The sequence below is a fragment of the Dothidotthia symphoricarpi genome (genome assembly GCF_010015815.1).
Source record: "Dothidotthia symphoricarpi CBS 119687 unplaced genomic scaffold P153scaffold_9, whole genome shotgun sequence".
NCBI classification, from domain to species: Eukaryota; Fungi; Ascomycota; class Dothideomycetes; order Pleosporales; family Dothidotthiaceae; genus Dothidotthia; species Dothidotthia symphoricarpi.
Genome location: NW_022985016.1, coordinates 1275190 through 1288735, shown reverse-complemented (window position 1 = coordinate 1288735; position 13546 = coordinate 1275190). Strand labels below are relative to the sequence as shown.

The following is a 13546-nucleotide window of genomic DNA, read 5'->3' as shown; positions in this document are numbered from 1 at the left end:
GCAAAAGTTCAAGGTTGTAGGAAGAAGAGACCAACGAATAGCGTATGATTTGAAGGGGAAATGACAACAATACTGGAATTGTGTTCGAATGCTGCAGATATATGTAGGCAGATAGAGTTGGGGCAGTGCAGTTTCCAGCTGAACCGTAAGGCTGCCGTTCGAGAAACCAGGCTCAGCCTGATGGCCAACATCACAAGATCACTGTCCACTTACATCATACACCCCCAGCTTGTTTCACAGCGTAAGGCCTAGAACACGATTGGTTCTATAACACACGTAGGATAAGCAGCCAGAGGCTGAGCTCCAGCGGTATTGGTGTGATTGACTACGTGTCATTCATTGATAAGCCTGAGCTGAAGCCTCGAGAAAAGATCGCGTTCGTGTGAGGTTAGCCTTATACCGATAGTGTTGCGATGTTTGTTTGATCACATCTCGATGCTAGAATGCGATGCAAGTCAAAACCATGTGTCGTCATCGTCACCCGAAACTAGCGTATTTGTCCAGCCGAGCGCTAACTAAGCCTTGCAGATCTACAGGTCCAAGCTCAACATTAGTCTTCTTCAAGACCATGATATTCTCTCCCAGATCTACACAACCGCCAACATGGAATTCCAACGAGGAGAGCGTGTAAACCTAAACTTTGACACCGGCGCAGTCGAGAAGTTGGAACCAGAGGAAGACTATGAGGCCCCAGCATCTGCATTTCCCTCCTTTGTAGGCGACATACTGGAGCGCGATTCTGCTTCAGCCAGCCCACCAGTCGCGCCCTCACTCAAGACGAATGTAAACGGATTCCCCGCGCACAAAAAGCGCGTTCCTAGAGTTTCGGCGTTCAAGCAGCAACGCGCTGCAAAGGAGCAACAAGCTTCGTCGATAGCAAAAACGCAAGATGCACCTAAAGCAGGCACAGGCTTTGATGCAAATGACGAGAAGAAAGCTATAGATGAGGAGAATATGCAGCGGCTTGATGCCATGTCTGAGGAAGAGATTGAAGAGGAGCGCAGAGAGTTGATGTCGAATCTCAGTCCAGCTCTGATACAGAGACTGCTTGCACGGTCTAATATAGATGACGGGAGCAATGAACGAGATCTTTATCCTGAAGACGCAAAGTCTCCACCTCCTGCGACTAAGATCGACAAAGTAGAGCCGAAATCGCCTAGTACGAACACAAAAAAGGTCTCCTTCGCGCCCACAGAAACTCCACAAGAAGCTTCGCCTCAACCACCGCAAACCACAGCCTCCCCATCCACATCCACTACAACCCCCACACCAGACGCCCTCCCCACAGAGCCCACCGAATCAATACACTTCCCCACGCCGCCCCAACCCCCCGACCTCGACCCAAACGACCCCTCCTTCCTCCAAAACCTACACGACAAATACTTCCCCACACTGTCCCACAACCCCAACGCCCTCACCTGGATGACGCCCATCGACCCCACGGACAAAACCTCCGCCTACCACCCCTCGCAAACCGCGCTCAACGCCTCAGACCTACGCTTCGACTTCACCGGCGCGCTCCTCGCGCCCAGCGTCGCGCGCTCGATACCCAGCGACAGGGGCCTGCATCATCATGCTGCCGCGCCCGAGGCCGCGGGGTACACGATCCCGGAGTTGGCGATCACGGCACGCAGCGCGGTCCCGGCGCAGCGGTGTGTTGCGTATCAGACGCTGGGGCGGATATTGTATAGATTGGGGCAGGGCGAGTTTGGGGAGGAGAGGGCGGGGCAGAGGACAGATGGGCCGGTGCAGGTTGCGCAGGATCCGGGGTTGGCTGGTGATGAAGAGGGGGAGGATGATGAGGATGAGGTGAGGAGTGCGATGGCGACGGGGTTGTGGACGTGTATTGATGAGGGGCGCGTTGTTGAGACGATGACTGAGGAGGCGGGGAGGGAGAAGGGACATCTTACTGCAAGGACGTTTGCGCAGGAGGCGCTTTGGAATTGGAGGAGGGGTGGGGGGCGGAAGAGACATGCTGTTTGAGTGGGGAGGTGGTTGAATGGGAAAACGGAAATTACTGGTTATGAGCCTTGATGCATTGGGTGGAGACAGGACTTTCCCTCATATACATTCGAGGGGATGGACTATCAATCAACCTTCATAACATCTATCGTACTGCGCAATGGCCACGAATACCCAACACCTAGTAATACCAGTCGTGAATGATATGTAATGAAACCCTGCCGAATCCATGCAGTTCAAACACCCCATCTACAACCCATCCAGGGCGCAAAATCTCTCATTCTCAATATCATACCCGTCGCCCGCATGTACATCCAGTCGAATCTCCTGCACAGGCTCCTCGTCCACGTCGAGGTCCCAAGGGATCCGAAAATTGTCCTCATCTTGCGGCACAGGCTGGTCCTGCATCTCATCGACCCCTCCCAACAAAGCTTGTGTCTGAGCTCTCTTATGCGGAGACGCCAAACGCCCACCACGCCTTTTCCTATTCACCATAGAAATGTAGTTTTCCGTTCTTCGCCAACGCGTAATGGAGACCGGGTTGTTTCTCATGGGAAACTCCCTGCAACACGTCCACGTTAGAATCGGAATTGAGAAGAGGGAGGTCATGAGAAGGCCCGCAAAAGCGAGCTTACTCCACGTCCACGCCATCCAAGACCGGGATGTTGGTGACAGTCGGCTCCATCAGTGGTGGGCGATCGTCATCGGCGTCCTGCATCTCGACGTCGTTGGCTGGTTCTCTCTTCACGGCCTGGGTGAGCATATCGACCAGGTCTTCGCGAATGTAAACGACACCGGTACTGCACGGTGGCGGATTGGTCTGCTCTTGTGTGAAGATTTCTTGCTCGTCGACCGCATCGACACTTGAGTCGTTGTATTTGCGCCACATGTTACTTTGGAAGTCATAGATGTATATCCAGTAGTGCCCACCGTTAGGGGGCCCACGATGTGTGAAGACGGCGTGCAAGCGGTAGGGGTGGTCGTTGCAGTCCTTGAATATAGTGTCGATTTCAGACTCCAAGCCGGCCATTGCCGCACTGATCTCTTCCAACTCTTTTCGAAGAGACTTGGCTTTTTCGTGGAGCACATCGGAAAGTTCAGGCGGTGGTGTGGGTAAAAGACGTTCTCCTGCGTTCCCAGCCTCCTTCGCAAGATCAGCAAGAAAGGAGCCAGTTTCCTCAACAGCACTTGCAAGATCGACTCCTTGGATCTCAGTTGTCTGGAATTCCTTTTGTTGTTCACCGAGCACACGAAGCTCTTTTTGTTTCTTCCACTGGGCACGGCGGAGCTCCAAAAGCTGCGACTCAGCCAACGATTTCGTTTCCCCGAGGTACCGGTCCAGATGCAATGTTGTTTCCAAATCAATCTGCACACGGTCATACACCTGACCTTGTTTTCGATCATATTGTATGCGACGAAGATTGATGATCTGGATTGGCGCAGCCTTGGCAATGTACTCAAATTTGGTTATACCATTCTCGAGGTCACCAAGCCCGAAATCATCATCCAAGGCAGCGTATATACTACGTTGTCGCCCTCCTGGAGAGACCAAGAAGTGGTCTCGGAGCTCGCTTAAGTTTAGCACTCCTTCTGGGGTGTTTCGGACAACGGTCACGTCACTGAAGAACAACTTTTTCATCAAATCGTCCTGTTCGCCATCGCGCAGAACGCCTTCGCCTTTGAAAGCACATGACAGCAGATCAAGGATGTTGGTCATGACTTCCGCAGCGTCTTGTTGTCGCGCGCTTTCTTCGATGTTGCCAAGTTTGGTTTTAGTCTGAGCAACAGGACGTGGCGGGATTGGAGGTGGACGTGATGGTGGTATAGGTTTATCGCTTGTTCCATCTGCCGCCAAATCCATGGGTTTTGTAGACGTATCGCTTTTCGCAGTTTCATCGTTGTCATCGCCCATGACTGAATCGGCAGGAGTAATAGTAGGTGGGTTCTCGTTGCCACTTGGAGGAAGTGTAGGACCAACGACTGCCATGCCATCGATGGAACCAAGACCAGCAACGTTGCCTTCAGCTTCTGGAGCCTTCTGGGAAGTTTCTGGACTGTCGGTCCGGCAAAGCGCCAAAGCTGCGAGATCAATTGCGGGCTGTACAGTATCGGTAGGCGCAGTGATCATATGCTCGAAGAACGTACGCAATTCACGCACGACTAGATAGGTTAGCAGTGTTACGAAAGAGATGATTGTCGAACCTACATTTCTGAGCAATATCCACCCTATGCGCAGTGACAGCGACGCGCCCCACTATTTTACCTTGCAGTGCCTCTGGTGAAGGGTCTTGCATGTGGTTGTCGCAGTCCAAAATGAGCTCTCGCAGAGGCTTGATGGTGAACAGAAACTGAAGAACGCTGTTCAGATAGCAGGTATTGCCAATATTGCGGCAGCCTACAGGCCAAGTATCCAGAGGGTAATCATTCACTCTCGCATTTGGCTGGTTGGACTTGTTGCCGAAGTTTTGGGCTTGATCGTTTTCGATCAGCGCGTAAGCTTTCCTAAGCTTTTCGACGTCGCCTGGAGCAGCGTAGGTGATTGCAGTATTCATGACATCGAGACTAACGCCGGAGGTCCTGTCGTTGAACTGAAATAAGGCATACGCTTCTCCCAAATCCATTTCTGGTTCGACCATGGTACCATACTTTAGATAGTGACGTAGTCGCTGGCTGTTGCGCTTCTCCGCTATGATGGATACTGCCTTCCGAGCAGTCTCTTCGCATCCGGGGCTATCTTGCAGCTGGTAAAAGTCAGTATCCACGTCAGATATGGCTACAGACAATAACGCTTAGGTGCCCGGATAGAACATACCTTGATAGTGTACAGAGCCTCAACAAAGTCATCAGGTTGACCAGGATCTAAGTTCAGCCAGGATAGTGCCTGCTCGTAAGTTTCAAGTGAGTCTGCGGCTTCGGCTCGGATCAGTGCGCTATCGCGCACATCGCCAATGATCCGAAGCTGTTTTCGTGCTTCTTCGACCAGTGATGGACTGATGTCAGAAAGACGAGACTTGAAGACACCTATGATATGGTCGTCGTTGATCGCGTTCGCATGAGCGGGCTCGATACCAAAGTAGCGATAGGCAGCATAGGCTTCGCGTCTGCTGACGAGACCCTCTGAGGCAAGTATAGCTACTTGTGTTTGTAAGAAGTCGCTATCACGGCCCATAGCAAGATCTTGAATGCATTCATAGTAGTATGAGATGTTGGAGAGGTCTGTTGCACTTTGTCGGCTGTACGCAAACAAGATCAGAGGATCTGAGAAGTCGCCCACCGCGCCGAGACTTGCGTAGTAAGGATGGTCTTCCTCTCGGTTTGTACTTCGCGTCTCGATGCGACCTTTCACCTTGTCATAATCATGGCATGCTAGCGCCCTCTCGATGTCGCCTCGCGAAGGTGTAGGATATGTAGGTTGGTACTTGGTGTCGACACGATCTACCTCTGGGATGTTTGTTATGATAGTGCCCAACTCGTACCGAGCATCTTCAATGGTATTACGCAACGTCGATTCCAGAGGATTATTGGGCTCTTCAGGCTTGGGCAGGTACCAGACTTCTACCTTGTCCTCGCCATCGCCATCTTCGCGACCCTGAGTGAATCCAAGTCTCTTGAGTATAGCATCGCAATCCCTACCAAACGCCGTGAGGAACTTGCGGTTCAACAGCGGAATGCGTGACTTGCCCCTGACAGGGTTCAAGGAATCCCCCAAGTATGTGTTGAGGAAGTCGGGAGCGTCGACTCGGCGGGCCATTTTCATGTCGGTACGATCGGCAGACATCTGTTGTGCAACCTCCAGCCTTCTCCTGAGTTGGGCCTGGTTGGTCAGGAGCTCTACGTCTGAATCGGAAAGACGAGGCGGCTTCATCTTGATCTGCACATTGACTGGGCACTCTGGCGCCGAGCAGCGGAATTTGAACATCTGCGAGCCTTGTTGGAGCCCCGAACCGTTCGTCGCATGCGAGACATCTTCTTCTTCGAGCAAGAAGTGGTGTATTGGGTATTCGTGATCACCCGTCTTGCACGGTCTTGTCTTGGAGCCATCGACGCTACTGAAGTCTACGACCACGTCGATGTGCCAGCGACATGACGAGCAGTAGGAGGCTACTTTGTAGACGGTGGTTTGGTCTGGGTCTTCGCCGGCGCGTGGCAGCTGGCACTGCTCAATCTTGTTGAGGAGGCCGTGACGACAGTTCCTTTGGGGCACCGCAGGCTGGGCCGGTCGATTGGGGTCGTGCTGTGGCGGCGCGCTCGTCAGCAGGTTGCGGCCTGCTCGCTCTTCGAATCGCGCGTCATATGTGAGGAGGTCCTGAAGTAGCCGTGGGGCTGTCTTGCCTGTAGAGACAGCAATGGTCAGCATGTGCTGGCAACCAAGCTTGCGGAGACTGTACCAGGCGCCATGACTGCTAAATATGGTGGTGGGGAGAGTAATAGTATGAGTGGTGCTATGGTGGAGAAGCAGAGAGTCGCGTAGGTTACGGATGGCGCACAGCGCACAGCATGCAGAAGAGTCAAGTAAACAGTGAGCAGGTGCGACTGAGGGCGTCTAGACAGAGAGAAGCTATCTGTAGGCGGCAACCAGGTTGCGACGTGCAGTATGTCTGCTAACAGCCGCCACACAATCACAGGCAAGCGTGTACCAAAGACGGGCTGCAAGCGAGAGCAATCAGCTTGTCACATGGAGACTGATATTGGAAATTTCAGAACACGAAGCTTGAGGCATTCAATGCGACACTTGGAGACGCAGTGTGACCTCAGGGCGATGATGCCAGAGCCGCGAGTGCTAGCACCCTTTGGCCTTAGTGTGGTGTCACCTCCGCCAAGCCCATCTCTCGAACCCTCACGACATCTCGACGGGAGCGCTCAAGACGATACCGACGCCCACTCTGCTCGCCATGGCCGACGAACACGCCACCTACCACCCGCAGGACGCTCTCGCGAACACAGGAAGCACAGTTTTGCAGCTCACCGCTGTTGGCGCCGTCATTGCCGGCGTACAGAACACCCTCCGCAAGCAGAATGTCGGCGCTATGGGCATCATCACTCGCTCGGGAGGGATAATCGCCCTCTATGGTCCGTAGCCATCCAGTCGACCTTGGTTGGAGCTGTATGGAGCTAATTGGCTGCAGCCGGTGTGGGAGCCGCCTACCAGTTCACCAAGGACGTGACCAGCAACCTGCGACACAAGGACGACGTCTACAGCGAAGCGATTGCCGGTTTTGCGGCAGGCTCCGCTGTTGGCGTTGCTAGTATGTGTGCAGAAGCATTGGCCTAAGACAGAGCTAATCGTGCACAGGGCGGAGTCTTCCTTTCATGCTCGGCGCTGGAGTGGCCTTCTCCACCGTTATGTCCGCGTACAGATATACAAATGGCTTTAGGGGTCCTGGGTCTCTCGAGACAGACGAAGACGAGGTTGCGCGAAAGGAAGCGTTGAGGAAGGTATACCGGCGACCACTATCGGAGACCATCGAGCAGCTGGGCGAAGGCCGAGGTAAGCACATCACTCATACAGGGAAATCTCAAGTTGAACATGACAGGTATCTATGCTCCCGGCTACGACGAGAGGAGGCGACAAAGGCTGCTGGAGAAGTATGGAATCGATGTGAAGGCAGCGCAGGAGTAAAGCTCGACACCACACTCTTTCCTTGGAGTTCACAACAATACCAGATAGCGATCCTGGAAACCTGGGGCTTTGCAGCCCTATGTAAATACTACCTTGATTATTCTGCATCGAAATTGCTACTTTCTCCCTTGCTCGACACGAACAAAGCCTTGAGCTTCACAAAGGACTTCCAATGCATGTGGAGGGTAAGGAGGTCAGGTTTATCTTTTTCGCGACGTGACAATTCCCCTTCTCATACAGTAATCTGAAACCTTGGTTCATCGTTCAATGCGTTTGTAGAGGTATACCTTCTCAATGGTATTGATAAAGTCCACAACGTATGGTATACACAGAACCTGCAGAAATGTTAGACACGTCTGTAGATCTGCATTTCACACCTACTCTCTCGTGTGTATATGTACTGCATCGTGGAACTGGAGCTGTAGTACCTATCAATCAAATGCGGGGTATGTGATTACCCCTCAACCTCAGCACCTTGAAGCTTTGTGTCGAATACGATACGATACATGACGCGTGACTTCACCCACCTAGACCATATTAACATGAATCTCTAGAAATTTGCCTTATACGTTGTTTTGCGCGATGGGCTCGTCGGCCATGGACGCGTTTTGTTCTTTCACCCCACCATCACCATCCCCAAACCTACAACTGTCTTTCTGACTTCAATTGTCCACCAAGCCGTGTGAAGGCTGCAAAGCATCTTTGACATCTCGCCTGTTTATCTGTCAATTCAACATAGATTGTAGTTTCCACCCAAGAGCATCATGGCAGCAACGCAACCGCAGGCAGAGGCCGGGCTGAAAGAGTGTTTCTTTCGCGACTTTCAGGTTGGGGTCACAGGTGAATATGCCAGTCCCGATCATATCTGAACTCTATCTCATACAAACAGCTCTGCAGGAGCAGATGGAGCGCTTGAACCAGACCCCTTCCGGGGATGAGCGCAGCAATGCCATAGACCAGTGTCTCGCGGGCATAGACCGTCTTTCCCATGAAGTCAAAGATGCTTCAAGCTACATTCCCGCATACGACCAACGGACATACAGCCAGGTACTGCTGTTCCTGAATTCCAAACGTAGCTTGGAAACTGATCTCTACAGACGGTCAAAGGACTCTCTGAGAAGCTTCAGACAATACGCAACTCGTTCAATCCACCCAAGAAGTTCGCATTCAAGTCGCGCAAGAGCGCGCCCGCAAAACCTGCGCCCAATACTACGGATTCTGACACGTCTGTATTGACAACCAATCCCTCGGATCAAGAAAAATCGATTCTACCCTCATCGCCTGGTCGACCGCTGTCAAAGGAGAAGGTTCAAGAAGAGGCCGATCCAAGTCGTATAGAAGAGGCCGATCCAAGTCGTATAGAAGATGACGGCATATCGGATCTAGCAGGAGGGTCTGGAATCCGGAGACCATCCTTCTCATCCGCTACCAAAGTCACCATATCAAACCACAAAGACCTACACATCGCGCTCCCTATATCAGCCTCCCACGCAACAAGCTCAGGTACCATATCGAACCTGCAACACTGCACCGTCGACTTCTCGGCCACAACTAAGAATGGATCACCTTTCGCCTCTCTGTATCTCAAGAACATCAAAGATTCCCTAATCATATGCGGCCGATCTGGTCCGGCGCATATCACAGGTATACAGGATAGTATCATAGTGACTGCATGTCGCCAATTTCGTATGCATGCTTCAAAGAACGTGGTTGTGTATCTGCACTGTTCCAGTCGGCCTATTATCGAAGACTGTGAAGATATCAGGTTTGCGCCGTTGCCGGAGATATATGTATGTGGAAAGCTGCGTGGAGAAGTGTTACTACCAAGATTCTCGCTGATGGGTATGTACAGACAATGCCGGAGATCTCAAAAATTTCCAATCAGTGGGATCAAATCGACGACTTTGGATGGCTGAAATCGGAACCGAGTCCACATTTCACTCTCCTGACTGAATCTAAGTGGACCAAGAACGAAGTGTGGGAGGACGTAGGATCGGACCAACAACAATTGAGCTTGGATGATGTGCTAAAGATCGTGAATGTGCGGCATTGAACAAAGATCCGAGACGATATGAAGGATTTCACGAGTATGGAATAAAAGTGCATCTACCTCCAACGCTGCATGGGATGCATTCTGAGTTCGTACGTGCTGCTTATTCTCACGAACTATTAAATCATTACCAAGTCCCATGTCATGCTTTCCCATAGGGCAAACTCGACTGATAGAGCACCAATCATCTTATGTTGTAAATCCGGTTATGTCGAAGCATGCTGACGTCAAAACATGCATGTTCGCTGAGTTGCTCCGGAAACCAAAAACAGTTTGGGCACGGACAGCGTTTATTTTGGGCAAGCGCCAACACAACGAACTCTTCTCCTTTGGACGCGAGACCCCACAACCCTACGCGCTCCACACATCGACAATACGCAACCATCACAATGTACCCATATACAGCGGGTACGCCGTGCCCTGCGCCGAATCCATCATTCTCGAGCAATCGTTATAACGACTATGGGCACCCGACGTCTGTTTACGCGCCTAGCTATGCACCAGACGACACAACCGCGAATATTGAATACACAACAGAGCTGCAACCACAAGCAACACTACACAAGGCTAAGCCACGAAGACCGATGCGCGCCATGCGCAAGTCCGCGTTCAACCCGTCGCTGGACATTTTCGAGGATGTCGCGCACGAGGAAGAACAGCAGGCAGCTGTTGAGACGAAAAGCAGAAGCCGCGCATCTGTAATGCCAGAAGGCGCAAGAGTAAAGAAGAGCACGATACTCGCGCATCCGGCGCAGAAGATCCACAAGGCTGTGGCGCCTGGTCAAGAGCCGCAAAGTCTCAAGCCACAACGGAGACGCGTCTCGCAGATGCTTATGGAAAGACAGACAGGAGATGTCAACGCGACTCTACAGCTCCAGGAGGACTTGCTGGAGAAGAAAGAGCTTAGGAAGCAAGGCCCAAAAAAGGATCCGCGTCGAAGGACTATCTATGTTCCATCAGACGATACCACGTTCATGACAATTCATCCTGGACAGTCTCTAAATCCGGCGCAAGGCTCAGGGGAGAAGTCACCTGACATGGGATTCGACCTAGTGACATTATCGGAGGAAGATGACAGCCTTGTATCCGCGCTGAAGAAAGAAGATAATATTCCCAAGAACCCGCTGGCCGTGCCACCCAGGCGTGGTCCTTTGAGTTCCAGCTCGCGCTCGGTCCAGAGTGTCTCTTTCTCGAGCGACGTGGCGGGGTCGGGTGGTGGAAAGGAAAACCTGCCGCCAGGCGCGGAGTTCATAGAGCGAAAAGGAGTCACCACACATATCGAGATCAACTTTACCAAGCCAGAGACGAAGAAACCTGCAACGAAGGCGCCCAAAGCTCACTCCAACCCGTCAAAGGGGTCTGATGCTATACTCCAGGCAAAGACAAAGTTGGAAGGCAGCCAGAAACGATTACGACCCCAGGCCAGTTGCGAAGGTATGCCGGCAAAATCTATCAAGGCTAGGGCAGACGGAACCGCCCCCACAGCAAGCAGCAGAACCTCTTCAAGAGCAACAGTCAAGACCACCAAGCCTAGGACCTCAAGGCCGGCTCGTGCGCCGCTATCGTCCTCCTCGCCTTTCCGTACTGAAAGATCTCCGCCTGCTGCTATACGCCGCCGCAAGGTAGAGCAAGGATCGCCCACCATCACCATGATGCATATCGTTGGCAAGCCGACAGCACCGCAAGAGAAGTACCCGGTTCTGAAGGAGGATCTGACCCGACCAGAGCTATACGAGGATAATTGGCTCACGTATCAGGAAATTGCCATTACCCAACTCTTGAACTCAATATTCGAAACCTCGGATCAGGATCAAAACACCGAGCAGAGCCCCAAGGAACTAAGAAGGAAGATGCTGGAGCTATATCACGAGCCGTCGATGCCATCATTGCACAAGCGCTTGCAAGCATCGCTGCAGTTTGGCGCGCTGAGTATACCCAAGGATCTCCTGGCCCAAACGCTACGATTGAAGGATGATGTTGGTCTGCGCAAGAAGTTTTTGAATCTATGGACAAAGTCATACGATCTGAAAGCGCTCCGAGCAGCAGCTGAGGCCATTGTTGGGCGTCAGATCACAACTCCATGCCGGCTATCGACTGGCTCTGTATGCTCCGACGATGGTTCCCGCATGTATCGCGCAGAGCGACGAGCAATCGAGAACTTTCTGGATGCTTTCCTCATCAAGAACGAGGATGCCGTTCGTGTCAAATCTGGAACTGGTAGCATCGCCAGCATCGCTCGCGGTGACAATGATTTCGGGTCTCCAGGCTGGTCATGGAGGCGGACTGCCATACGAAGCTTGATGCTTGTATTGCTTCTCGACAAGGCCAAGATAACCAACGTCGTTCCTGGCTGTCTCTTCCAGACAACATCGCCGCACAAAACATCTGTTGAGATCCTACACCAGCTGTCGACCTTGATACTTCCCTCGCTTGGCGATATCACCCGGCCGCTCAACCATCTGAATTTCAAGGTCGGGCATATGCAGTACCCACTCCAGGAGTACACATACAGTATCGACAATATTGCGATCGAACTCCGCGACGGCATCATTTTGACTCGGCTTGTTGAGCTCATGCTCTACTCTCCATCAACACTGGTTGCGCAACAGGAAGACACAGTCACGGTTACCATGCCTTCCGGCGAACTTTTGACCAGCTCTTTCGACTTCTCGCAAAAGGACAGCTGGGTGCTGTCGCAACATCTCAAGTTTCCAGCTATCGGACGCCCGCAAAAGCTTTACAATGCTCAGATCGCGCTCTCGGCACTTTCCGGTGTCAAGGGTATTCCAATTCAGGCAGTCGGTGGCGTTAGAGCCGAGGATATCATTGACGGACATCGCGAAAAGACCCTGGCACTTCTGTGGTCGCTCGTTGGAAAGTGCGGGCTTGCAAGTCTTGTGGACTGGCCGCAGATTGTGAAAGAGACGGAGCGCTTCCGTGAGACGTGGTATACCCGCTGCGACAACTACCAAGAGCGAGACCTGGATTCGGAAGACGATGATGCGACTACCGAACTTGGAGAGGGGTTGGAATATCATAAGCGCCTCTTACTTTCGTGGTCCCGATCTATCGCTCGCCTCCATGGCCTCCGCGTCACAAACCTGACGACTAGTTTTGCGGACCCGAAGGTACTTGAAGTGATTGTAGATACCTACCTCCCATCGACACTCACCACGACTATGGAGACTGGCAAGATGGGGCTGGTAGCAAAGTTGAAAGCAGTTGGCTGCTCCACATCCTTCATCTCGCTTTTCATGCCGCAACACGCCTCCGGACGTTCTATCCCATCGAAAGACTTTACACTTCTGACTCTCTCATTCCTGGCCTCTCGCCTTCTGCCACTCTCTCTCAAACACCGCGCCGCATCGATCATTCAACTCGCGTACCGCCGTCGTCTTGCTCGCCGCGAGATTGGACAACGCGTTGCTCTCATGAGGATTGCGCATGAGTGTGCCGCTGTTGCACAGAAGAGGGAGCGCTTGGTGCAAGCCGCTACCATCATGCAGCGACGCTGGAGGGGCGTTCTGGAACAGAGGAGACTCCAGTTGGAAAGCGATGTGATGGCTTTCCAGGCACTTGCCAGGGGTTGGGCGATCAGACGATGGGCGAGGAGGGCTACCGCTGGACGGGTTGGAGGAAAGGAGAAGGTGAGGCGGAGGTGGGGCGGGTGGTAATCTTGTGAGGACCATCGTTCTGGTGGAGATCGCAGATTGAAGTTCCATCAAGGTTTTCGGTTTGGTGTTTTGGTGTTGGTTGGGAGAGACATACTCTCGCCTTGGGTCTAGGTGTTTTTCCTTTGGCGTTGGATATCACATCGTACTGTCATGTCGCTTTTTCTGCTTTAATGCTGGATACCTCGGTCTGTTCATCCGTTTACGTTATTCAATACGAATTTGACGACTCTTGATATCAAA

The 13546-nt window shown here is 52.3% G+C and overlaps 5 protein-coding genes across 5 annotated transcripts; 4 read left to right on the top strand and 1 right to left on the bottom strand.

The window, feature by feature from the left end:
• The first annotated feature begins 388 nt into the window (after positions 1-388).
• Positions 389-2158, top strand: P153DRAFT_366611 (uncharacterized protein). The gene has a single exon (XM_033668090.1). It carries the CDS (start codon positions 604-606, stop codon positions 1981-1983), a length of 1380 nt encoding a protein of 459 aa, XP_033524531.1. The 5' UTR covers positions 389-603; the 3' UTR covers positions 1984-2158.
• A 368-nt stretch (positions 2159-2526) lies between these two features.
• Positions 2527-6458, bottom strand: P153DRAFT_231537 (ubiquitin C-terminal hydrolase-like protein). The gene is made up of 4 exons (XM_033662689.1): positions 6351-6458; positions 4775-6294; positions 4169-4703; positions 2527-4122 (listed from the first exon to the last, which is right to left on the bottom strand). The coding sequence occupies exons 1-4, from the start codon at positions 6358-6360 to the stop codon at positions 2594-2596; spliced, it is 3594 nt and encodes a 1197-aa protein (XP_033524530.1). The 5' UTR covers positions 6361-6458; the 3' UTR covers positions 2527-2593.
• Positions 6459-6821: 363 nt separating this feature from the next.
• On the top strand, positions 6822-7850 carry P153DRAFT_366609 (uncharacterized protein). The gene is made up of 4 exons (XM_033668089.1): positions 6822-7032; positions 7089-7208; positions 7256-7450; positions 7497-7850. Exons 1-4 carry the CDS (start codon positions 6855-6857, stop codon positions 7580-7582), a joined length of 579 nt encoding a protein of 192 aa, XP_033524529.1. The 5' UTR covers positions 6822-6854; the 3' UTR covers positions 7583-7850.
• A 254-nt stretch (positions 7851-8104) lies between these two features.
• Positions 8105-9812, top strand: P153DRAFT_366608 (tubulin-specific chaperone c). The gene is given in 5 exon segments (XM_033668088.1): positions 8105-8422; positions 8472-8629; positions 8680-9371; positions 9401-9403; positions 9422-9812. 5 exon segments carry the CDS (start codon positions 8347-8349, stop codon positions 9633-9635), a joined length of 1143 nt encoding a protein of 380 aa, XP_033524528.1. The 5' UTR covers positions 8105-8346; the 3' UTR covers positions 9636-9812.
• A 161-nt stretch (positions 9813-9973) lies between these two features.
• On the top strand, positions 9974-13546 carry P153DRAFT_366607 (uncharacterized protein). Its single transcript, XM_033668087.1, has one exon. The coding sequence runs from the start codon at positions 10022-10024 to the stop codon at positions 13304-13306; it is 3285 nt and encodes a 1094-aa protein (XP_033524527.1). The 5' UTR covers positions 9974-10021; the 3' UTR covers positions 13307-13546.